Here is a 26,493-nt window from a genome sequence, read left to right as displayed (position 1 = left end):
AAGGTTTCCAAAAGAGTTTAATAAATAATGAGGTTCTTTCTGTATTGTATAAACTATAAATATACCATGCAGTCCTTTATAACTTAAAATAATTTACAGGCTGAGGTAGGGGGGTCGGAGGGCGCGGGCTCAGGGCCTGGCCGCCTTCCTGCTGAGCACGCAGACGCAGGCGGTGTCGATGCGGATGAACCTCCAGGCCGCCTGCTTGCCCTCCATGGTCAGGGCCTTGACGAAGGTGTGGGTGGTGGTGCAGTACGAGTTCCAGTGCTTGGCGTCGATGCCGCGGCACCCGCCCGACACCGGCTTGGGGTCCCTGCACTTGGTCTCGAAAAAGTACTGCTTAAAGACGTTGTTGTTGATGTTGACCTCGCCCAGCACCGTCACCTCCTTGCCCTTGATGTCGGTGGCCGTGGTTTTGTCCCCGACCCACATGCTGACGCTGTCGCACACCGAGAACTCCCCACGGTGCAGCACGGGGTGCGTGCTCCTCCTGCTCCTGGCAGTCCTGTTGAGAGCCCCCGTGCTGCTGAGAAATCCCAAATTCCTGTCCTGCCCGGCCACCGGCGGGGGCTCTGTGCTGAACAGCACCCGGGGAGACCGGAAACGCCGCTTCCGAAAGATTTTGGGGTCCACAGTGATGTTTAGAGCTTCTCTCCTGCCGAGGCTCCACGTGGCGTGGCCGTGGGATGTCTGCAGAGCCTCCTGGGCAATGTGGGGTCGGTTGCTCCGGGTACTGAGCAGGGAGTGTTCTGCAGGAAACTCCAGTGGAGCATTGTCCTCTGACTTGGGAGCTGCCTGTGTGCCGATCAAAAAAGCTACAGTCAGAGTGTAGAACAGCATGGGCATTACGTTCTGACCTAGAACGAGAGAGAAGGGCACTGTTACTGCAGTCAGAGTGTAGAACAGCATGGGCAATACGTTCTGACCTAGAACGAGAGAGAAGGGCACTGTTACTGTGAGCCAGACGGGCACAAACTGCTGCTGTTCTGGCCGTAAATTTATCAGATACCCGGGATCATAAGGATTTCATCAGGTATTCATGTGAGTGCCAGATGTTGTTCTTCCGGAAGAGCTCATTCAGACAGCATCAGTGTTCTTAATAAAGCGAGAACATTAGAAAATAATAGCTAGATTATTATTAATTCCTCTGGTATTTGTCGTTAGAGCACTGTTTATGAAGCACTTGTTTGGTGTTATTAATGTGGAGACCATATGGCGACAGCATGTTCCCAGGAGTCAGACCTCTAGTGAGTTTTGCAGCAACCTTTTTGGCCAGGGCTGGTCTCTTGGCTGCACAGGAGTGAAAGCAGAAGCAGTCCCTTGGCTAAAACAGCTGTCCATTCCCTAAATTTGTCTGCAGAGGTATTCTTGGAGCTACAGTGGGGGCCACCAAGCCAGCACCTCGTGCCATAATCACACCCTCAGCAGCCACGCTCACCTGCCACGTGGCCAGGCCCCACTGCTGGCTGGCTCAGCAGCCTCCAGCAGCTGCCTGCTCTCCCAGCTGCCCTTTCAGGACACACCACATCACTGAGTTAGGGCAGATAAAGCCCAGGTCCTTCCTCAAAGAGCTCAGGTATCTGTGTCACAAGGAGAGATGGGATTTTTCCACATTCAAGGGCAAATATGGGAGCACTGTGGATACCAAACTACCTCTGCTTAGATACAGCACAGCTGTGTGGCCAACGTACTGGGAATTCTGGACAGGGAAACACCTGGGGTTTTTTCAGAATGCCACGAGCAAGAACTCCCCAAAAGTCCCTGCAGAGCAGATGCAGTGCCAGTGCTGGTCCTCCTTCAATGCAGAGGACAGGGACATCTGTTTGGGTGTGGAAAAGTGCAAGCCAAATGTCTAAACCTTTGCTAAGACCCATTTCATGCTGGAAGATCAGCAGCACCAATACCTCATTGGGCAACTACCATGAGCTGACTAATTCAGCCACATGTTGGGAATGAGAGACATTCAAAAATGCTCTGGAATTGCAGTGAAGGGCAGACATTGTATTTCCTCTGTAAAGACTTAATAAGAAGAGACAGGGTATAAACAGAAAAGCCCGGGTGAGGCTCCTCCCCGTCTCTTTGCCTTGTTTTCCTGACATGTCTCAGCTGGCCCCGAGCTCTGCCGTGGCTGGCCAGCAGGCAGGGAGCCCCAAAGCCACTGGACAAACAGGGTTTTGTACCAGAGGAATCGGGCTCTGCAGTTCCACTGTGATTTCCCAGAATTTCTCTGTGTTTTTTCTGGGTGTGGGTCAATTATGGTTGCAGCTCCCCCTCTCTGTGGAGCTTTCTCAGATTAGAATCCCAAGCAGCACTAAAGGACTCGACCAGGGTGCGCTGCCAGAGCATAATCCTGTGGAAAATGCAGAACAACCCTAAGATGTCCCACAGGATCTCGTGTGTCTTATCTCAGACAGGAGCTGAAATGACATAAACAGCAAGGTTTGCACGGGCCTGAGCAAACATTTAAGGAACCAGCAGGAGACAGCAAGTGAAGGCAGTGACTGAGGAGGGGAAGCAGAGCCTGCGTGGAGGGGAGGAAGGAAGAGAAAGGCCAAAAGCCATGTGAGCACTTGTCTGTGCAACTGTTGGGCTGGAAGCATTAGGGACAAAATGATGACGAGGAGAGTCAAATGTTTGTCACAGAGCAAATCCTTACTGTTCCAAAGGCACTTTAATTTGTTTAAAGCAAGGCTGAGGGTTGCTGCTTTCCCACGTGCTGCTCGTGCTGGAGCACTCGTCATCCTCTGTATAAGGAAACAGAGCTGGGTGTAGCTTGGAGCTCGGCTGTGCACCCTCCAGAGAGTAACCCCTTGTTCCACAACCAAACCAAAGTCAGATGGTTCATTACATCTCCCAAGAGTCAGCTTTCCCGACAGAAATGTTAATGGAAAAGGTTTGCAGAACAAAATCCAGGCACAACTTAGCCATGCCAATAGCAGCCTCAGTGTATTGTGTTTATGCATAAACCCCTTTTTTATTATTTCCTTCTATAGGAAAGAGATGCTGCAATGTCAGCAAAGAGCTGGTTCTGGTTTTGTGCTATACAAGATTTGCTGCTCTGAAATGCAGCTACATTTACCTCCCTTCTCTGGGTTTCTTGTGTTGCCCATGCTGAGATTTTTATTTAAGGCCATTAACACAAGAGCAGAAAGACCTTGCCTGCTTGCCTTTTTTCTGTAATTGCCTTGTATTTCTTCTCCTTGTGCTCAATCATTATGTGGAGTGTGGTCCAAACACAGACAGAACATATTTGGGGTACATGGTAACTTTCCTGAAGATTCCAAATGGAATATTTTTTATCTGTTAATGAGTTAGTGGAGAATAGAAAGTGACACATTAAAAAAGTGTACTCAACTTGTTGACAACCCTGGCAAGAGAAGTTAACATTAAAGAATAGGTGTGCCTTGGGCTGTGAGGGTTGTGAACTCTTTTGCTGGCACACAGAGGTATTTTATGGGTTATTTTGGGGAGTTTGGGGTGTCCCTGCCCATGGCAGGGGGTTGGAACAGGATGAGCTTTAAGGTCCCTTCCAACCCAAACCATTTTGGGATTCTGTGATTCTCTCTCCAGACTTTGTCACATAATTAGTTATTAGAGCCTCTGGTGGTGCTTTCTGGAGATGCTCACAGTGGATGCCTCGTGCAGCCACCTGGACTCGCAGGGCATGTGCAGCTGCCAGTTCCAGTGCTGGGGGTGCACGGGTGTCTGATGGGAACCCTGGGCACAGAGGTTATCACAGGCATTGCAATGCCAAAATTACAGCAGCTGTACTAACCCCACTTCCGTGCAGGGCAAGTGTCATTAACCCTTCCTCTGGAGCAGCTGCAGTGTGAGCCTGGCCACGGGTGCCTCCAGGCTGCTGGAGCAGTGAGTGCTGGCTTACCTCTGCGTGGACTGCACGAAGAACTGCTCCCCCAGCAAGGTCCTTACTTCATCCAGAGCTGAGCCGGGCTGGGCTGCACCTTGCCATGGGGCCCTGCTGCTCCTGCCAGCTGCGAGTGCCGTGGGTCACTAGGGCAGAAGGGTTGGTGTCAATAATCAGCCAGCAAATCAGTGTTCTCAGTGAAGAACATGCCATTCCCCCCTTGGCAGCAGGAGCACAGGGACAAACCCCCTTGGCTTCCTGAGCTGTGCCTTTTCCCTGTCACAGCATCAAGCAGTTCCAGACTTTGCAGAGCAGCACATTTGTAAGACAGGGCTGCCTTTACTCAGCACCTTTACTAGACTGTGGTTATTGATCCACTGCTTCCCACTCCTCTCAGACACCTTCCAGGCTCAGCAAACCCAGGAGTGGGGCAGCAATACCTGATGGCACTGCACAGCAGCCAGGCACAAACCAGGGCTCACGGCCCCAACATCTGTTCTGGGAAGCAAAATTGGTTACAATTAAATTCAGGAGGAGAATCACAGATTGCCATTTATTGGCAGACAATTATCTGATTGTGACTGATATTTGACAAGAATTGAAGATACAAAACTCACAGGCACATAAAAGCAAATACTTAGGTGTTTGTTGTGTTGCTGCTGTAAGGGCAGCAATGAGTCCAGTCTTAATCACTACATTGGGAATGGTCATCCAGACCCCAGCTAAAGGAAAACCATTCTCCTCTTCACCAATTAAATCCAGCACACTGACACCTTCTCAGCAAAACACATTTTCTGATTGTAAATTCATGGCACTGAATGGGATAGAAATAGTATTTTATTAATCTTATTATTCAATATCTGCTCCATTTCATAAGGGAAGTAGGGGTTGTATAAGGTAAATAGGGGTTGGATAAGGTAAATAGGGGTTGGATAAGGTACTCCTTTACTGCAGAAATCCTGCTGCATCAGGCTGAAGTGCATTTGCTAAGGAGAACAAGCTGCTAACCAAAGCATGAATTGGACTCACTTTCCACCTGCACAGTCTGTCAGTGGGAGCACTGGCTGCCAGCAAAGGCAGCCACTGGGTTTGGCTCTTACAACACCCAGGTACAAGTTACTTGATGTTTAAACCTCCAACTGAGAGCTCCCCAGCCTGTTTCCATCAGTGCAGGGCACAGGAGTCGCCCTGTGACGTGCGCAGTGGTTTGGCCACCCTGCCTTGGTCTGGGCCGTGGCTCAGGCTCTCCCTGGGTGTTGCAGTGTTTGGGAGCTGAGCTGGTTGCACTCATATCAGCGTGTCAGAAAGGTCACACAGAGTTCCAGAATCCAGAGCTTCATGATACAGATGGAGCATGCTGTGTTTTTGCAGGAATGTACTGGTGAAGTAATAACCCTTTCAGTGAACTCTGGAGAGTTGAGTACCAGTAATGATAGAGCTATAATGTGCTGGCCACTGCCAAAAATAATCCAACAACTTTTCCAACTGTTCTGCCACCCTAAGAAAACACTGTTTCAGTTCCAACTGGCTGGTTTTTAACCACAAAAGCATTTATTTTCAGCAGGACTTTTTTTTTTAAAGTTCTTTTACTGTCTTTTTCCCGGATTCCTGGCTGTGGTGGAATCCAGTAAATGATGCAGTGTTATTCAGCATCCGTAGACTATTCCTCTGTTCTGCCACTCCCAGACATTCATAAAATATCCTACTGAAGTGAGTCATTCTTCAGGATTTACCTGTATACAGGATGACAGACCTGGTGGGTAAAAAAATCTCACTTCAATCTTATTTCTTAGTCTCAGCAGATGCAGAGTAGAATTAAAGAGTCCCAGACTGGTTTGGGCACAGGGAGCCCAGAGCAGCTGGGGCTGCCCCTGGATCCCTGGAAGTGTTCCAGGCCAGGCTGGATGGGGCTTGGAGCAACCTGGACCAGTGAAGGTGTCCCTGCCATGGCAGGGGTGGAATGAGGTGAGCTTTAAGGGTCCCTTCCAACCCAAACCATTCTGGCATTCCAGGATTCCATAATTCTGGAAAGTGGGGAAATGGATCACATCAAAAAGCAAATGGTTCTGTGTCTTGAAAAGTTCTTTGCTTGCAGGACCTCTAAGTGCAACAAGTGCCAAACAAAATATGTTTAGGGAATTCCCCTTTTGTTAAAGTTACCCACAGAATCGAAGGAAAAATGGACAAGCAGGGAATGTTGCCTGGAAAGTGATTAGGAATGAAAATTTAATAAATTTACTAAATTAATTGCTTCCAATAAGAACAGCAGTCAGTGCAGCCTTCTCACTGCACATTGACCAGATGCCATTAAAGCAGCTCCTACCCAGAGAAGAGATAAATTAATGCTCATTTGTCTCAGTCAAACACAGCAAGTAAATTATTTTCTAAATAAAAATAAACATAGTCAATAAATATAAGCATAGAATGTTGTAATCTAAGGCATGATACAATTTGGAATGTTGTTTTCTGTCGTTCTTGAAGTTGTTGGCATATTTTCGGGATATGCAAAAAATAAACAGAACTGCTTGGCTGTCAGTGCAGCAAATGGGATTATGGAGGTCACCAAAATAAGCAACAAGTAGTGAATTAGTTTTGTCTCATTGCTTCTGGTAGTGAGAGAGAAATGAGGGAGGCAGCTGCTGCTGAAGTTGCTGGTAGAGAGAAGGCACCTCTGGCACATCTCTCCTGGAAACATTTTCACCAGTATACGAGTTACAGGAATTAAAATTTAGCAGTAGCAACTCAGGGAAAAGATTTCTGAGCCCTGGGAGGCCTTGAAGGGAATCCTGAAGCCATTATGACTAAGAGCAGTGTCAGAGGCACAGCTTTGCCTTGATCTTAGCTGATGAGCAAGAAAATGGGAATCTCTAAAGGACCCAACATTTCATTCCTCCATTATATCTGCAGTGACTCAGCCTGTAAATAAGAGGTTTATGAGTGCTGGAGAGCCAGCTGGAAGCTACCTGTGTCTCATACACTTCCTTTTTTTTTCTTTTTTCTTTTTTCCAAATGCCTCCAGCACTGAAATGTTCCTTTGAGGATTTCTAGGGAGAGCAGTAGACTGAGAAAAATTCTGCCCTGCAGCAGGGAGCACCATCGTGTCACCGTGATCCTCCTCGTCATCAGGATGTGCACCCAGCATCTGCCTCCAGAGCTCTGACTCAGCCTTAGCCCAGGTGAAGATAATAACAGGGATGGTTCACAGCCCTCTGAGCCTCTGGGAATTTGGGGTGCTTAAGGGGGAATTGCACCATGAGTCTTAACCCATCCCTGGAGGTGCTCAAGGCCAGGTTGGATGGGCTTGGAGCAACCTGGGACAGTGGGATATTCCTGCCCATGGCAGGGGGTGCAGCCAGATGATCCTCGAGGTCCCTTCCAACCCAAACCATGCTACGATTCTCTAGGGTGGGGATTCACCAAATCCAAAGCCAGTGAGACTTTGGGAAATGCTTCTTAACGTTTATTCTATATTTACTGGGGGATAAGTAATAGAAGTGGCTTATTTGCAAGGGCCTAATTTGATCCCTTCTTTCATCCTGAACCAGTACTTCAATATTTCACTTGCTGGTGTCTCTGTAGAGAAGTCCAAAGTGAGGAAAAGTGTCTTTCCCATCACCTTCATTGATACCCCATTCCCTCAGAGCATTTGGTGCTGAGTGAGGCCATCTGCTGGGAGAGATCCAGCCTGGAGCCACAGCTGGAGGTTTCTGACAGGAGGTGACAGGCCTGGTGACACGGGACAGGCACAGCTCACCTTTAGAAACCTTGCTTTAAAACTCCTGAGTGGTAAAACAAAATCAAATCTTCTAAGAATATAATAATTTGTTTTGCTTCTCAAATTTGTTTTAGTGTTTGGCACCATGATACTCTGGCCTGTAGAACACGCTCAAGGGAATTCAGAGACATCAACAGTCATCTAAAATGTGATTCCTTTGGGAAAAACCCCATGATCTTAGGTCAGGGTGGCCATACCAGTAAAGGCTTGTGACAGGATGCAGCCCTTGCTGTGACAGATTGGCTGTTAGTGAGTGTTAAACATGCACAGAGCCACCCTGACAGAGCAGAAAGCTTTATCCTGCTGCAGATAACAAAACCAAACTGACAGTTATTAAATAAAAGATAAAGAAATTGTCTCTGTCAAGATAAAAATCTCTTTAAATAAAGTGAAGGGAAACACATCACTTACAAAACTAGTGGCAAATCTGAAAATAAATGACAGAAAACAGCTTTTGGAGGAGCATGTGAATCTGATTCTCCTGAAGTCAATGACCTTAATGGCATAAAGCTGGTAAATTAAATGAGCTAGAAATAAAAACCCTGGCTAAGAGTAAGTTATAGGAACATACCAGGGTTGTATATCATCCCTATGTTATTATCCAGAAAGCAAATCCTAAAGTCAATGATTGACATGTGATGATTGCTTTGGAACTTTCCATATCGCCTTGGAGCTGAATATATATATTTTACAGGACTCCAGGGTTTCATATATCCTAATTCATAGGCACCAAGGAGTGACTAAAGATCTCAGGCACTGAGAGGAAAACTACTGCAGGATAAGTGGGATAAATCCATCCATATAAAGCTAGATGCCTCCATCCTACCCAGCTGCAGCCAGGATGGGATTGCTGCTCCCTACAATTCCTGTCCAAACACAGCAGGACTCATTCCCTATTGCTGCTTGAAACAGTGAATCCAAAGACCTTCCTGAGGCTTCAGCATGGCTTGCCCTTCTCCCCTCTACACCTCTCCCAGATGGATTTAAATTTGGGAATAGTTGGCTTGCTATATTTGGCCCTGAGGTTTCCAATACAAAATTACCAGGAATGAAAGAACTGGAATTTCAGACTTCACAGCACTACCAGAATCAAACTGGAATTCAGCTGGGAACAGAAAGTATGAGGGCAATCAGACTGTGATGTTACATCCCCTCTTACAGCCAAGAGTAGTTAAGGCAGAAAAATACAATATCTTTAGGGCCAGTAAACCTTTCCAACTAGTGATCTTATTCCAGCTATTCAGAAGGGAATATAAATCCTGATTATTTTCCAAACCCTGATTAATAAGAACCAGCTGAATCCCAGCAGCAATGCTAGCATTTCATTTTTATTCAGGCTCACAATTTTCATTTATATTCTCCTTTTTCACTTTTCTACAACTGCACTAATAAACTTGAACACAGGCGATTTTCAGCAATTGCACATGTTGTAGTGTAAGGCATGAGTGTAGTGATTCCAAAAATGTGGTAGAAAACAAAAATGAGCTGGGATGTCATGATCACATTCCCAAAGGTAGACTCCATCATCTTCAGTGCTTCTCTGGATCATGCATTTGGAAAAGAACATTATGTAAGGACAAGGAGCAGCCATAAATTATTGCTGTGACTTTTCAGACTTTCCGTTCTATTAATTATTTACATCCAAAAGGAATTTTATCTTCTACACATCTTCCAGTGTGTTTATAACTATTTTCAATGACTCAACGATATTTTAATAGGGCAGGAATTCTGAGAAGTTCCAAAGGGAACCTGAAGGGTGTCTGTGCTTGGCAAGTCAGAGTACAGACGGATGCAGCAAAAGATAGAGTTTTGAGAACTTTAAAATCTCTGTTCTGCTGAACTGAGGGCCTGGCTGCACCTGATAAAAAGTTCTGTAGCTGGAGCAATTCAAACTGATGTGTTGGATATTTTTTTTTTCCATTTAAAAAACCCTTAAGGACATAGACAAAAATCTACAAAATGAAATCTTATGACATGGAGGTGCTCTTGTGTTCACTCAGAGTGCTGAGATAGGGAAGAAACAGTCAATACTGGAATGGAATATTGCTTTGCTTGTGCAGGATTTTTCCATCCAGAAATGCCAGGTGGTTTTACAAACACTTAATAAAATGATCCTCCCCACTCACTTATGGTCAGTAGAATTTACTTCTGTAGCATGTGAAGAACCCAGAGAATAACACAGGATTCTTGCCAAGCAGTGGCAATGTTCCTTTTCTCCACTGCCCACCTCCTTTTTGGTTTTTTTTTTTTTTTTTTTAATTTCTAGGATATTCTTTCCCATTTTTAAATCTGTTTTACTTTCATGAGGCCTACATGAATTCAATTGCCTTCTTAGGGATTGAATAATGATTGCCCTCTCTTATGATGTATTTTACATTACAATAGGAAAATCATGACAAAAACCCCTAAAATGACACCTTTAGAAATCAAATTCCTTATTTTTATTGCAGCTGGAAATGGATACTGACCCCAGTCACAGTCATTCTGTGCCCTTCTTATTATAACTCACAAGGCACAGGCATAATACTTTGAACTACAGAAAAATGTTAATATTTTTCCTTAAACCAGCATACCCCAAGGTGAATTTTGTGTACAAAAACCCTGAATCATCGGGCTGTTGCTCATTAGCTGTTTGATTTCTGTATTCTTTGACATATCCTGTACATTTGAGAAGTATATTTCTGTATTTTCTGGACAACTGGACATAAGCTTTGTGTCCTGCTGTACATGAGGGGATCTTCAAGATTTGGGCAGATATTTATCTGTCTGCCCATTTCAAAGCCTGAGTTTTTTTCTGCAGATTGTAAAGGTGTGGTAATGCTCAAACCCTTGTACTCCCACCTGCCTTTCCCTTTTGAAATTGAGTTCAAAACAATTTTTTCAGAATTCCTAAGCACTCCACTACAGAGATGTGAAATACAGTGGGTTTTAAACTGAGCAGATGTAAATAAATAGTGATATAGTAATATATTATAACAATGAAAAATATATTAAATAACAATGTTAGTATTAAATCTAAACTGAGCAAATACCTTAGTTGGGTGCAAGAAAAACTTTCAGCTTTGAAGTTTTTTTGCTACTTGCTGGTGGCTTAAAAATTTAGTTACCAAAGAGGTGGAAAAAAGGGTTTTCTTTCCTTGCACAGCAGGAACCTCTTAGATGTGGTGTAGTTTTGAAATGAGAGGGTAAAACCTCCTAAGAAACAGGGTAGAAATTTCCACAAAAAATCTGGAAACACCACCAAATAAAACAAAGTAAACCACAGAAACACTGAGTTATCAGATTGCAGTGTCATCTTGTAATGTTCTCTGCAAGCACAAGTAGTTCTTGCAGGAGAAATAGGAGTCTCCTGTCATCTAGGGTAGTTTACCAAGAAAAACATGAGGTTTTTACAGTTGCTTAGACCTTTCAGATATTCCTTCTAATGCCATGGCTCATCTGAGCACAATCAGAAGAAGGAAAGAAGCAAAGGGGGTTCCACCTTGCAGCTCCTGCACTCCAGACAACGGTGCTGCATCGTTTTCCATGAAGAGACAGGGCTGGTTTGTAAACTGGGCTGCTGCTGGAATTTTTACCCCTGGGCTTTCATACTTTGTATGCCTGTACTCAGCACTTACTGAGGATTAAAGCCTGCTTTCTGTGGAAGTGTGTTGACACCATGCAAAATGCTCCATACCTACATTTTTCCCCTGTATGTTTTTCTGAGCTCAGTCCGGGAGATCATCTTGAATACTTGGCATCAGAGTAAACCACTGCAAAGCACAAGTGTTCAGGATGTTTGGGAAACTGATCCTATTTCTTCACATGCTTTTATTTGCCTTATTGTCCTTATTTGTTCATTGTATTTTAGTATCTGCATACCTCAAGTGGTAGAAAGAGTGGTTTTACCAGTGTTTGTAATCCATGTGAGTACCAGCTCCTTCTCTCTTTACCAAAACCCTTTTCTGCACCTTTCCTTATGGAGTGGATGGATTAAAAAGCAGCAGGAGAGCGAGACAGCCATCCCTAAAAATCTATTCTCTGGCTCTCTCACTCCTGCCCATGGTCATGCCTATGTGTTGACATCCTCTGTTTTGTTTCCTCTCCAGCTCCAAGTGCTGCTTCACGTTTCTGACTCCTTTATCTACAAGGCTCCTGCCTTCTCCTGTCACACATTGAGTCCAGCTGCCTCAGAGCTGCTGCCCCACACAGCCTTCTCTGCAGCACACGTGGGACCTCTTCAGCATCTTGGCTTTCATCTGCTGTGGAAGGTATTTACTCCTTGCTGTGTGATTGTTTTAACTCATTGCTGCATTAACTCACAATGCCAGACAACTGCTGGCAACTCTAAAGAGGGGTGGTAACAAAATGTGATGGATTCTGTACATTACCAACAAAATATATATTCAGAGAAACTAATCCAAGTAGTGTTTCCTTGGGCTGAGTTAGTACAGAGATTGATTTAGGTGTTACTTCATTCCTATGCTCTGAGAATCTCAGCTCTCCTTCAGCTGCCACCCCACGACCAAACCTGCAAGGCCAGAGAAGCACAGCCCAAACTTCAGCACTCTCAGCATCCCGAGTGTGTCAGGCAGCTGCTGCACAACAAATCTGCTCGTGCTCCCAGAGAGCAGAGACAGTTTGAACTGGGGCCATATTTCAGCTGGGCTGCTGGGCACGGACCCAGCCAGCAGTGGGGAGTAGGAGTTTTCCATCTTTGTATTATGTCAGAGTCTGAGGGGAGGCAGCTGCTGTGGATGTTTAAGATAGGAGGTTTTTATTCCCTGCTCAGCCATTTAAGGTGAGATGAAATTTAAGGTGACATTTCAATGTGGGAAGGGGTTTGTTTGTCTGGATCTTGAACCTCTGGAGCCTGACAGCTCTGGAATATCCTCACCTCACACAAAGCTTGAAGGGTGTAACACGCAGAGCAGTGAATGATGCAGCATGCAGGATGTCCTCCCTTGCTGGGAGCCTGCAGCTGTCTCTGGAATAAATGTCTTTGAGCAGCTCCCCTGGCCACACAGACCCTCTGTGCAAAAGGACAGCTCAGCAGAAGAGTGTCTGTAAAGGAAAGATCAGATCCTGTCCTGTGCTGTGGGGATCCTTCAAGCACAGAACAGAGAGCAAAGGAGTTTAAATGAAGTTCAGCAACCTTTGCTTAAGAACAGGAAACAGGGAGTTGGACTGACCTGGCAGTCTCAGCAGCTCTTATAAATCTGTGTTTGGCAACTCACTCGTGTGAGGAGGATTTGAAGGGTCTTTACATTTTCTGGCATCATCTGATGGTTTAAAGCATTTTTGCTTCAGTACAAATGATAATGGGAAAGATGCCTCTTTTTCCTTTAAACTGTGCCCTTGAGTGCTTCTACCAGATTTTCTAGAACTCTCTTTGGCCCTGCTCTGAGTCTGGACAGCTCTGAATCCCTGAATTGCAACACAGTGCTATCACTGATAGCATTGGATATCTCTGAACTACTCATACTTCATCTTTCTGTGGGGGTCACTGACTTCCCTGTTATGTGGACTTGGAAATTCGGGAATTCCTATAAAAGTAATCCAGGATTAGAAGATTACTGTTCCTGTGTTTACCAGCATATTATGTTCCTTGCTACCTTTTATTATATTAGATAATATTTTTTTCCCATTTCCATGGTGAGAACAATCAGTGGATTGAAGCTCTTGGACTGCGAGGACTAAACTGCTCTAATGAGTTTCCTCAACCTACATTCACCAAAACAGACTTGCAGAAGCTGATTAAACAAAACTGTCTGATAGTGCTGTGTCACAGCCTCAGAGAAAATAGGGGGAAGGAGTGAGGGCAGGAGGGGCTTCTGAAACCTGTGGAGTGGTACTTTCATATAGCAAGGAGAAGCTGCAGAACTAAAAGCTTTGTAAATAAAATTTCAAGGCTGCACCTAGTAAGTGAAATACAGCTTGAAGTTCACAGGATCACTAAGGCTGGGAAAAACCTTTAAGATCATTAACACAGCACTGTCATGTCCACCACTAAACGATGTCTCCAAGCACCACATCCACATGTTTTTTGAACATTTCCACGTATTCCACTCCACCAGTGCCCTGGGCAGCCTGTGGCAATGGCTTCAGTGAAGAAATTTTCACTAATGTCCGATCTTCCCCTGGCCCAGCCTGAGGCTGTTCCCTCTCCTCCTGTCCCTGTTCCCTGGAGCAGAGCCCAACCCCCCCGGCCGTCCCCTCCTGTTGTGCAGGAGTTGTGCAGAGCCAGAAATTCCCCCGGAGCCTCCTTTGCTCCAGGCTGAGCCCCTTCCCAGCTCCCTCAGCCCCTCCTGGTGCTGCAGCCCCTTCCCCAGCTCTGTTCCCTTCCCTGGACACGCTCCACTCAGATCATGCCTCTCCCAGTTTGATAAAGAAAAAATGCTGCAGAAAAATGCACGTGTGCTCCTGACAGGACAAGGTGCTGGGAGCCTTTGGTTGGCAGGGAAACCTTCCACCACCCCAGGCTGCTTCAAACCCAGTCCAGCCTGGCTTGGGCACTTCCAGGGATCCAGGGGGAGCCACAGCTGCTCTGGGCACCCTGTGGCAGGACCTGCCCACCCTCCCAGGGAGCAATTCCTAATTCCCAATATCCCATCCAGCCCTGCCCTCTGGCAGTGGGAAGCCATTCCCCCTTGTCCTGGCACTCCAGGCTGTCCAAAGCCTCTCTCAGAGCCCCTTTAGGTGCTGGAAGGGGCTGTCATGTCTCCCTGGAACCTTCTTTTTTCCAGGCTGAGCATTCTCAGCTCTCTCAGCCTTTCCTTGTAGGAGATGATGTTGATCCCACTACAAAATGGAGCCTGTTATTCAAACCAGAGTGGATAAAAAGTCATGGCCTGCATGGAAGAGAGCTATCTTTGTGCAAGCTTTGATGTTAAAAAATAGTAACTTGAACTCACAGATGTACTGATTACCCTGCTAAAAGAAGACGTGGAATCTCTTCTCAGAATTACAGCATTTTAATTAGAAGAATGTGAGCAAAGCCTTAATCTTGTTAGTAGGGATAGATACGGATGAGGCAGAAACAAAATCCACAGCAACACAGTCCAAACACAAAAAGCTGTCTTGGAGGTTGGTAACAGCACCAGAACTGCTCCCTGCCACTGCTTTTCCTGCAAGACTAAGCTTGACACTGACTAAGTTGGAAGAAATTGCTCTTCTCCCTTGTAGCACTGAGCTACATCACACACAGCTGTTCGAAAAAAAATAGCTGAAATATAGGAAAGGTACTTCAGATTTACAAACCAAATCCACAGATACTTGATTATTCTCTTTAAAGTTCTTTTGAGCCCTTCTAAATTCTTGTGACATTCAAGGATCAATAAGAATCTCATCTGTAGCTGATTCTGACAGATGTTAATCTTTGCCTTGGCTTTGCAGTCTGCTCGAAATAGTACTTGTTCCTTCATGTCAGGCCTCTGGCAATGCTTACAGAGCCAGGATTACAGTCTCCAGTCAATCCCATTTGTACTGTCATTAACTTTCTAAACTGTTCCCCATAACTGGCAAGCTTTCCATGCTTGGAGATCTACTTAGTGGGAAGCTGGGAGAGTGATGGGTTTTGCCCGTCTGGAATGATTGTGCCTTTAATTGAGATTTGTTTAATTTTGTCATTAAGTCCATTTACATTGTAGGCATTTCACGACCATGATTACACACTGTGACTGTACCCTGGCTGATTTTTTTGTGCCATTTACCTATTAAAGAAAGAGAAAAATGCTTTGTGTTTACTTAAGATTTTTACAAGTAGCCTTTGTTTTTTTCTTCCATTAACTTATTTAATAAATTAATCTGATTTTGGGATTGGATAAAAATTGCTCATCTGCAGATTCTGTGCTGTGTTTCTAAGGAAGTGATTAGATTTATTTGGAAAAAAAAAAAGGTGAAGATTCAGTACCTGCTTGTCTGGAAGGAATTGTCAGAACCCATAAACATGGGACTTATGTTTGATTCCAAATTAGGGACAAATCTCAGTCAGAAAGCAACAGGAATGGGAACATTTCTCCTGCAAACAAGGACTTTATGGTGAACAGGAATCCCTGGGTGCAGCATTGCTGTGTGTGTCCCTCAGCCTCAGAGGTGTGGGAGGGCTTGGAGCAGCCTGGTCCAGTGAAAAGTGTCCCTGCCCATGGCAGGGGTGGAATGAGATGAGCTTTAAGGTCCCTTCCAGCTCAGACCAGTCTGGGATCTGTAATTCCATGATTCTCTGACAGGTCAGGTGCTGGTTTTTGGTTTTTTTCATCCAGGACTCCAACACTCAGGGGTGCAGGTGACTTTTCCTCTCTCAGAATGTGAGTCAGGGGTGAGCAAAGCTGTGTGAGTTACAACACGAGCTTGATAGTGATCACTCCAGCAGCTGGGGAAGCCAAAGTCTTGCTTCTTAATAGGAGAAAAGAAAGCTGATTAATCAGCTGAGTCATCCTGCTCTGCCTCAGTGCTGGTATGAGTGGCATTCCCTATGGATCAGCCTATTCCGAGGGAAAAGCCAAACCATAATCAAGGCTAATTGACTGAGCTCAATCAAATGTTTCAAAATACCACCCATGAGCTTGACATCAAATAAAAAGCAGGGATATTCCCAGTCAGACAGTTAATTGCTTCCTGAAAACCTGTTCTTTGCAATAATTTGAAGATTTTCCCCAGTGCTCCCTTCTGTTTCCATTTCCTAGGCTTACAGCAGGTTCCAGTGTAATGTACAGATTTACAGACTGGAACAAGACCCTTGCCCTCTCTCATTTCTTCCTTCTGAATGATGCTGCAGTGCTGCCTTGTCTCTGGGACAGAAAATTTGCAGCCTCCAGGAGTTAAAACAACTTTTTAGAAAATTTTAGAAAGATAAATAATACCAACTTCTTGCAGCTATTAGTACTAGCACCAAAAATTGCAGTATTTTAGAGTAATGCCAGTAGGTTTTTTAGTCATTATGTTTATAGAATTAATCCCAAAAGGATATTTCTATGGGTTTTGTTTCTTACATCCAGCAGAAATTGTTTCAAAGAGGAGTTGAAATGTCAGACTTTTTACAAGAGTTTGTCTAGTGGAAAATAACGGTGGTGTTTAAACATTTGTCTGGTTCCTGATGTGCCCCAGGTTGGGTGCAGTGATGAAAAATCAGCAGCACATCTGTAAATGAATCATCATTTTCCCTGCACGCACATGGTTGCACAATTTCATCAACTGCTTGCTTTGATGAATATTTAATATTTGTCATGTGTAGCTATCCCATCCCATTGTAATAGCAGAAATTCCAAGCACAATTAACAGCTGAATTTGATGTCACAGTTGATGAGCCACAGTCCTCCTGTGACCCAGGGCAGCAGCACACAGGGTGAGCCGGCCTTCCGTAGTCACCAGTGCTGTCAGGGCTGCAGTTACAGCACCAACATCTGGCTGCAGCCCCTGCAGCTGGATTGGCCATTTCCTCACCTGGCTGAGCGTGCAGAGCAGGTGGGAGGACCTCAGGTGAGGCCCAGCTGTAGAAAGAATCAATATGGAATCCTGGAATGGTGTGGTTGGAAGGGACTTTAAAGCTCATCCAGCTGCAATCTCGACACCTCCCACTGTCCCAGCTGCTCCAAGCCCCAGTGTCCAGCCTGGCCTTGGACACTGCCAGGGATCCAGGAGCTGCCACAGCTGCTGTGGGGAATCCATTCCAGCCCCTCCTCACCCTCACAGGGCAGAATTCCTTCCCAATATCCCACCCAAACCTTTCAACCTTCCTGTCCAAGCCAGTGTTTGGGCTTCACAAGGAATCTGGGAATGCTGAGTCCAGAGCTCCTGAACTGCTCCTTCAGCTTCTGGGATCTGCTGGGAAGGCCCTGCTGGGACCCCCAGCTCAGGGGTGGGGGTTTGGCCTTTGCTGTGGGGCACTGGTCACAACAGGGGGTGCAGAATGATTTAATTGGTGTGCTGGAGTTCAAGCAAAGGTTGGGCTTGATGATCTTGGAGGTCTTTTCCAACCTTAATGATTCTGTATTCAATTCCATGATCTTTTTCCCACATAATCGTGATTCTCCCTTGGATTTCACTTAAAAATCCATCACTCTTCTGCAGCAGGGCATGAACACAGGTGTCACAGACTTCACGCCTTCTGTAGCTCCACAAAACACATCCAGAAAATTCCCAAATCTGAATTTCCATGGGGGTTGTGCCAATATGAATTAGTACAAATAACCTGATATATTTGAAATTAGCTGTCATTATAACACATAGCCCCATATGTAACCATGTATTTTCCTTGTCAGGATATTTGCTGTGCACCTTGTATTTATTACAGTGTTATTTGTTAATGCTTTTGTGTGGTGAATCAGTTGTCAGGAAGAATCATTGTGGTTACAAAAAAGCAGTTTTATTGTGAACTGGAAGGAAGAGAATATGGATGAGGATGGAGTGGGAGGAGACAGAAGATGACATTTGTAGCCAGATGTGATTTGTAGTATGAAAATATTAAATGCTGTTGAAACGTGGGACTCCACAGATTACTGACATAATTGTGGCAATAGGAATAAATTTTTCTTTGGTTTTTGCCTATTTTTGCTACAATTTTCATCAGATGATGAATACATGACAATTTTACATTGTCTAACACAAAAAAATGGCTTTTTATTCTATTTTTTAAATAACATATGTCTAGCAGATTTCTAACTGAACCATTTTTAAAAGAAGCCTATTGTGATTGAATTTTGCATCTTTCAACTTTTCTCTGGGGTTTCTTTGCATTAGTATTAGGTTCAAAGCAATAATCAAGGTCTAAGCCTTACAAGATCATTTTTTGCCTGCTCAAAATGAAAACCAGAGGGGAGTTTTGCTGATTAGGTGTGTACTTCATTTCTGTGCACAATGCCAGAGTTTGAATACATGTCACTTGGAAATGATCTTTTGCAAATTCAAAGGGAGAGAGATGAACTCCAAATCTTAACTTTAAACCTCACATCAGTTTTCCTGTGGCACTGGAGATATGTTATTTTCACAGAAAGTGTTTCCTTTTGCTTTCAAGTGATGGCACAAGCAAGTGCTGAAGACAGAATTCAAATTACTCAAATTCTTTTTAAAATTTGAAATACTGAACAAAGGGGAGAAATTCTGCAGGTCATTAAATGGTTTTCTAATTTCTTTGCTTTCAAAGAGGAGGGAAGCAATGAGAAGGAAAGGGCCACACACTTTTCTGTCTCAGAAGACAGAGAGAAAAGAAATGGTCTGCAGAACAGCCCTGCCCAGCACCAGGAACGTGCACCCAGGGAGAGCTCATGGATCAAACTCCCTCTGATGCTTTGGATTCTGGATGCTTTGCCAAAACCAGAAACTCACACTTTTGGCATATATAAAGTGCCCTGGAATGTGAGGCTGAGCAGTGACCCTTTGCACTCTCCTCTTTACAGCTTGTGCCTGAGAAAATGATGAGAGGAAGGTTTGGCAGGAGGGACTGGGGCAGGGAGTGTTTGGATCCAGGCAGAACGAAAACGTGGATGTTGAACGTTCAGAGCACTGATAACACCAATCATGGAATTCCAGGATGGTTTGGGTGGGAAAGGACCTTAAAGCTCATCCCATTCCACCCCTGCCACAGGCAGGGAAACCTTCCACTGGACCAGGTTGCTCCCCAGTAATGAGGGAAGGGATGGAAAAGATTTTTGACATGGAAAATAAACCCACACCTCACTTCAGTGGCTTGTTCTGTGCTTACTTTTTTCTCCTGACACACTTCGTGTACTTTCTCCTCCCAGGTAAGAAGTGCAGTTGCTGTGATCAGTTTTGCTGAGGGAAATGGATAAAATTGCTAACACTGAGCAGAAACAAGAATAATCAACTTAGTCCTTTTCAGAGGAGAACCTTTCAATGTCCTCCCAGCACAGGACAACGAGGAGGTGAAGGGCTCGTTTTGTCTCACAGGGGCAAATAGAAGATTCTAAGAGCAAGGTGAGCATATTATGGTACAAATAATTCACAGAAACAGATTGTATGGCTGTGGGAATGCACCCACCTCAAACCCCTCGCTGGTCTGGTGCTGGGATATAGAGTATCCCAAAAGGATCGTGGAATAATGGGCAGGAAATGATGCATTTGGAAAATGCAGGCTGTGTCATCCACCACGGGGCAAAGCTCTTTGTGAACAAGCACAGGTCTTTTCTTATACCTGACTCATCCAGCACATAAAGTCATCAAAGAAAAAGAATAAAAGCTATGTTTCAAAATAGAGAAACATATATTCTGTGAGCTAGAACTCTTAAACGTATCCTAATCAAAGTATTACGTAGCAATGAGGTTCCTGGCAAATCCCCATCACAAAAATTTCTGAAGAACTCCTTTTTTTTTTTAAAAAAAAAGAGGCTGGATCACATATGGTTGTGTCAGGAACAAAATAAAACAGTCAAAGTAAAGCAGTGAACCAGACCAGTAAAAAAACCTGTGTCACCTTTCTACTCACACAACAGGGGGAAATACAAAGTGATTAAAAAATCAAAATAGTAGTTTTTCACCCTGCAAAGCCATACTTGGCAAATAGAAAGTTATCAGACACATAATCTGCTTCCCAGCTGTATTTACACTGGGCTAATTTACTCATTGGAGGTCAGAACTGTCAGAATCAGTGTAATCTTTAAAAATTTCCTGGGCAGTTAACAAGTAAATGAAGGCAATTTTCACTGCATCCTCTTTAAGGCAGCACCATTTCTCATAAATATGGCAGTTCAAAAGAAATGACCAGCCCTGAATTACAAACCAGATTAATTTTATCCATTAGTCATTCATTTAATTAATTTCTTTGATTTTATTCTTGGAGGAGCTTCATGCTTGCATAACATAAATGGTCATTATGGTTTACTAAGCATCGTGGTGTTTGTCAAAGGTTGGACCTGATGACCTTGGAGGTCTTTCCCAACCTTAATGATTCCATGATTCTCTGATTTTGTCAGTAATATGTAAACCAAGGCCCCCCCCCAAAAAAAAAAAATTAAAAAAATCAAAGAACTGGTTTTAAGTCCTGGTTGTTTTTTTGTCTGTCTTCTGTGCTTGAATCCCAGTTAGGATTTTGATTCCTAACTAGTCAATGGGAGCAGAATCTGAACTTTTATTAGCACATTGTTATGGACCCCATGGGGACAGGAAATTGGATTTTGGAGCCAGGAAGATAAATGAGGGGAAGACGTTTTTGGAACCAGTTAATGGTCTGTGTTGATGTTCAGTTTTAGAAAATCCCTGAGTAAAAGAAGTCTTCAACTACCTCACGTGGTCTGGTCACTGCAGGTTTGATTTCTGCCACACTGAGGGGGGGTTTGTGTCAGGGTGTGGTTGGAAAGTCCAGGCCAGGGAGCTCCTCACCTTGGTGCATTGTCACCACCTCTCAGTTTCCTCCAGGAAATGCCACTGTGAAATGTGGAACTCGTGTCCATGAGAGAGGACAAGGAGGAATGGCTTTAAACTGAGAGAGGGCAGGGTGAGATGGATCCTGGGGACAAACTCCTCCCTGGGAGGGTGGGCAGGCCCTGGCACAGGGTGCCCAGAGCAGCTGTGGCTCTCCCTGGATCCCTGGCAGTGCCCAAGGCCAGGTTGGATGGGGCTGGGAGCCACCTGGGACAGTGGAAGGTGTCCCTGCCATGGCAGGGGGTGGGATGGGATGAGTTCCCTTCTCACCCAAAGGATCCTGGGATTTTATGTGATAAAACAGATCCCAGCAACAGACAGTGTGTGACTGATACATCCTGATTTGGGTCATCTGGTGGTGTCAAGCACTGTCCATGAATTCTCAAAGTATTGTTGGAAATGCAGGAGCCTCGGGGAATAAAGGAGAAAGGTGATAAACAGCTGCCTCCAAGATAAGGAAAAGTCCGAGGTGTTTCATTCAGTGAGCAGTGGCCTGGGGCAGCTCAAAGGATGGCAGAAAAGCCATCAAAATTTCAAACTACCTGCTGCAGTCATTTGAATTTAGATAATGTGGCAGAGGCCTCCTTGGGGAGTGTTTTTAGGGCCTGATTTCTCCTTGCACTGGGCAGCTCTGAGCTGTGTGCAGGCTCCAAATACTGAGCAGCACTTTGCTGGTTTTCTCCTGCTGTCCAGCCCTGGTGTGATCTCAGTGTCTCTCCCAGGAGCTGTTCTGACTCTGGGTTGCTGGAGCCAGCTCTGGATGTCCTTGGTGACTCCCCAGCTCTCTGCCAACGCACTCAGGTTCTTGGCATCCAGGATTCACTGCTGGCATTGCCATTCTCTGCTGCATTGCTCAGGGGGATGCAGCTCTCAGAGTGAAAGGTTATTGTCAGTGTAATTAATGAGGCATTGCCCTGCTACCTTTTACTTGAGATTTATTTGTGCATAATATTTTTAGTGGAAGCTGTTAGAAAAGACCTGAGTTCGGTAAAAATTTTCAAATAAGATGCCAGTTCCATATGAAGGCCACATTGAGATGAGATAAAATGGTATTTCCTCATTTCAGTGAATTTCACAAGATGCCCCAGGACTCACAGGCCCTTCTCCACTGCCTCAGCTCAGACACTGATTTGCCTGAGGAGCTGTAAATCTCATCACTGATGTCTTTCTGTAGTGGTAGCATCCATGAACACTGGCCTACACCTAATCCTTGAGCAAACACCAAAATGAAGGATGCTATTTTACTTTTGCCATTCTTTCACCAACGCACTGGCGAGCCACAGTAAATATTACACAGTCTCCTTTTTTTTGGGGGGAATAGGTCAAGTATTTGACAGCTGAAGCACCAAAGAGAAGGAATTAGAACATCAGGTCAGGAATCCTGCCTCCTGCAGCCCCAGGGGGAGGCTGGGGAGTGGGGGACACGTGGGGAGCATCTCCTTAGGCAGCTCTCCCACCCAGAGGTCATTCTGGAACCTCAGACTGATGGAAGTGCAGGCAGCAGCTTTGCTCTCAGTGTGCCTGATTGCTCCCTGAACCCTGTGACCTGCAAGGTCCATGGGAAGGAATTCCACAGCTCCCTTATGCCCAGAGAGAGGAACCACCTTGTTTTGTTTGCCTCGACTTTGCCACCTGCCAGTTTTATTTCCTGCTCCTCGATTTTTGACAACAGCCATTTCCTCTCTACATCTTAAGGACAACTGTGACTATAAATATCTCCTTCACACCCCTGCTCAGCCATCTCTTTTCCAGACTTAGAAATCATAATCTTTGTAGTTTCTCTAAATACAGAAAATGTTCCAGGCTTTCATCACCCTGCACCTTTTCTTGTTTTATTTTATCCTTTTATCCTTGTAACCAGTGACCAGAACCACCAGCAGCACCCAGGATTTGGGGATGGGATGGGTTTATATTGAGGGTCTGAGATCTTCTTTCCCCCAAATTCCATGGCTTTAGTGTTAGTGACACTGGGCAGACAAGAGTGCACATAACTCACAGTGATTGATACTGTGATCTGTTGGCAACAGCAAAAATGACCTTCCCTTGCTTGACCACATAATTTTTGTGAATAAATTCACATCCACACACACACAAATATTTAATGAATTCTGTGGGGCTGCACAAAGGGTATTGTGGGGAGAGAAAAAGCCACAACACATCCCACAGGACATCTGTCCCTGACCTTTGGTTGGAGAAATGCTCTCAAATGCTTTGGCCTCTGTGACCCTGCCCAGGTCAGACTCAGCACAGGGGGAATTTCCTTCTGGCCAGGGCAGGAATGCAGTTGTAGGAGCGTTGGTGCACGGCCTTTTGCTCCCACAGGATCATGGAATTAAGGTTGAAGAAGACCTCTAAGAAGATTGAATGCACACGTTAACACAGCACCACCAGCTCACCACTGAGCCACGTCCCCAGTGCCACACCTGGGCATTTCTGAACACTTTGGGGTGGTGACTCCAGCACTGCCCTCAGCAGCCTGTCCCAACATCTGGCAACCCTTTCAGGAGAGAAATTTTCCAGAATATCCAACCTGACCTTCCCCTGGCAGAACTTGGGGCCAATTCTTGTCCTCCAGTCCCCATTCCCTGGAGCACAGCCCGACACCCCCGGCTGTCCTCTCCTGTCAGGAGTTGTGCAGAGCCACAAGGTCCCCCCTGAGCCTCCTTTGCTCCAGGCTGAGCCCTTTCCCAGCTCCCTCAGCCCCTCCTGGTGCTCCAGACCCTTCTCCATCCCCGCTGTCCTGGGACAAGTTTCTTTCTTTCTTTCTTTCATTCCACGAGATAAATTCGGTGGGAAGAGGTGTTGCCCCTTTCTCTGGGAATAGAATGAGATTTAATAAATATTTCGGTGTAACAAATCCTTTGCCCAAGCAGCTGCCGGCAGAGGTCAGCGTTGCTGTAGCTGGGCTGGAAGGGGTTGAGTTTCCCCAGCTTTTATTGGCCCCACATTTGGGATTGACAAATATTTCTAACCCCACCAATCCAGCGCTCACTGTTGCTGTTAGAGCACTGAATCTTTGGAATGAAACCATCGGGTTTAATAACCCTTTATATTTTTTTTTCCCCTTTATCAGCAGTTTGTTTGTAAAATGTAGATGAAAAAAATCAAAGATTTCTGTTAACTTCTTAAAATTGCCAGTATTTTTTCCACGTGCCTTTAAGTCAGTAATGCTAATTAGTACATATTCAATATTCTGTTAGTCCTAAAAGCATTTTGTAAGGAAACAGAAAATCAATTAATAGAATCTATGATTAAAGGAACATTTATATGGCCAAAGCCATGGAGCAGTAAGGGAATTTATGGGCTTTATTCTATTGATTGAAACAACCTAGTTTCAATGTGTTCTATTTGATCCCTGTTCTAGACATCCCATTAAATAAAGACATTTTACACTTGAAAATGCTAATCTGAATACGTATTTTAGGTCTTTTTCTGAACTAATTTTTAAATTAATATCCCGTGCTTATTTCATAGGCTGCTCAGTTAGCCTATGCAGTAATTGTTTTTTAGCATGTGGGTTAAAATGATGCTCATTTTGTAGCTCTCTACTGAACTTAAATGAAGACATCTAAAAAGATAATTTCAGACTTTGGTGGGGAAAAGGGGCACTGCTGAGCCACGAGGATGAGGAAATACAGCCACAGTTACTTTCTTTACCACCTTGTTGGGAGGGCCAGATCCCTCCGGGGTGAGTGGCTGGGATTGATCAAGCTGTGAAATCACTGGGACTGCACAGATGTGTTGGGGGGCTCCTCTCCAGACCTGGCTGAGATTTGTTTTCAAATGATTCATATCTATGATTATTAATACATTTAAAGGCCGAGTCTCTCTTATCATACTTGAGAACTCTCCAATATATTTGATTCATCGTTCAAATCCCTTCGTTCCATCCCTGTAACCTCTTGAGGAAGTGCAGAAAATACTGTAACCCTCTGAATTTCAGACAAAACTGCCTGAAATGGCAGCTGACAGGGGGGTTTTAAAAGCCTGTTTTCCAAAATATCTGAACCAGCTCAGAAGTGCCACAAGCAGGAATGCACAGACAAGTCAGCTCCCTCTGTGTTATTGCAGATAATTGTCACATTTTAGTTTGGCTTAGCAAAAAAAGTGCCCCAAAAACTTTATTGTGATACTCTAATGCATGAAAACATCCATAAATTATCTGTCTAACAGCCACAATGCAACTTCCAAGTTGTGACAACTTGGAAAACCAGCCTGACAAGCACGCTCACTTTTGGTGTTTTTCTAAAAGTACTTGGGCTTTATAAGGAGAATTTAAATTGAAGAAAGATCCAAATCACAAACACTTTTTGTTCTCAGCACACAAATTCCTTCTGTCTCCCTGCCTGGGGTCCCTGTTTTTATCTGTGAGCAGTGTCTCAGCTAAAACAGTGTTATCACCAGCTATAAATCAATAAACATTGTCAGCTCCATCCTGTCACTACACACAGGCAGCAGGGAGGTCGTGAGCTTTTCCAAGTGGACATCCCAGAGGATACACGGTCTCTAGTGAAGCACTGCTCTGTCTGCAGCTAAAAGGATCCTGCCTTGGGTCAGTCACGCTTTGATTTAGCAGAATTCCTATTCATTTATATTAGTAAAGAAAAAGGGGCGTTTTTATCTAGACTAGAATTATCACAGGGCGGGGAAAAAAGGAAATAAGAAAGCCTCAATATTCAGAACAAAGCCAGTAAAGAATTTTCATATAGGTGTAACTGCTGTAGAATGCAAATAAAACTAAGTTCCCATATACCTGGATAAAAAGAGTAAGAACACTTGCATTTCCCTGAGATTAAGCTGCTCTCGCTAAAGATGTTTTTCAAGCTTTAAGCTTATCCACAGCTGCCCCGCGAACACCTTCCAGATGTGCGTGCGGCCAAACCTGCCTTTAGCAGATGCGATTTTCGCTTCCACCAAACCACGCCGTGCTTGCAAGCGCCGCTCGCAAGCAGCGAGCGCTCCGTGCCGCACAGACATCCCATCCCATCCCATCCTATCCCATCCCATCCCATCCGATGCCATCGCACCCCAGCCGTGCCTCCTCCGGAGCGCAGAGCCGGCGCTGGCCCCGCAGCTGGGCCGTGCGGCGGTGCCGGCTCCCGCAGCGCGGTGCGGGGCTCACTCACCTGAGAGCCGCAGCGCTGCTCGCCGCGGGCTCGCCGCTGCCCGAGGGTGTGCAGGCTGCTCTGCGCTCCGTGGCACCCCTGTCCTCGGCCGCCGTGGCCAGCCCGCAGAGCCATTCACATCGCCGCTGCCGTCGCAGCCTCATTCAGCGCTCGGGGCTCCGCTCTGATTCACGGCGAGCCGGCTCCCTCTGGGTCCTAGCGCTGTGGACGTGTGGGAGCTGCACGGACTCGCAGGAATTCGGCGCTTGGCTCGCTGCCGAGCGCAGGCAGGGATGCACAGATGTGCAGTGAAAGTTTCAAAGCGTGGCTGCTCGTGTGAGCGCGCTCGCAGAACGCCCGGAGAGCCCTCCGGCTCGGCCGCGCCGCTGGCAGCG

General features: G+C 45.3%; 1 protein-coding gene and 1 long non-coding RNA gene across 2 annotated transcripts; one reads left to right on the top strand and one right to left on the bottom strand.

Moving 5' to 3' along the window:
- NGF (nerve growth factor) lies at positions 1-26,493 on the bottom strand. Its single transcript, XM_053964102.1, has 3 exons — positions 26,120-26,493; positions 3,884-4,011; positions 1-857 (listed from the first exon to the last, which is right to left on the bottom strand). Exon 3 carries the CDS (start codon positions 844-846, stop codon positions 130-132), a length of 717 nt encoding a protein of 238 aa, XP_053820077.1. The 5' UTR covers positions 847-857; positions 3,884-4,011; positions 26,120-26,493; the 3' UTR covers positions 1-129.
- Positions 16,974-19,297, top strand: LOC128799583 (uncharacterized). The gene is made up of 2 exons (XR_008434769.1): positions 16,974-17,096; positions 19,013-19,297. It is a non-coding gene; the product is annotated as an uncharacterized LOC128799583 (long non-coding RNA).

The sequence above is a fragment of the Vidua chalybeata genome, chromosome 24, assembly GCF_026979565.1.
Source record: "Vidua chalybeata isolate OUT-0048 chromosome 24, bVidCha1 merged haplotype, whole genome shotgun sequence".
NCBI classification, from domain to species: Eukaryota; Metazoa; Chordata; class Aves; order Passeriformes; family Viduidae; genus Vidua; species Vidua chalybeata.
The sequence above is the reverse complement of the archived record's forward strand: the minus strand, read 5'-3'. Positions and strand labels throughout refer to the sequence as shown.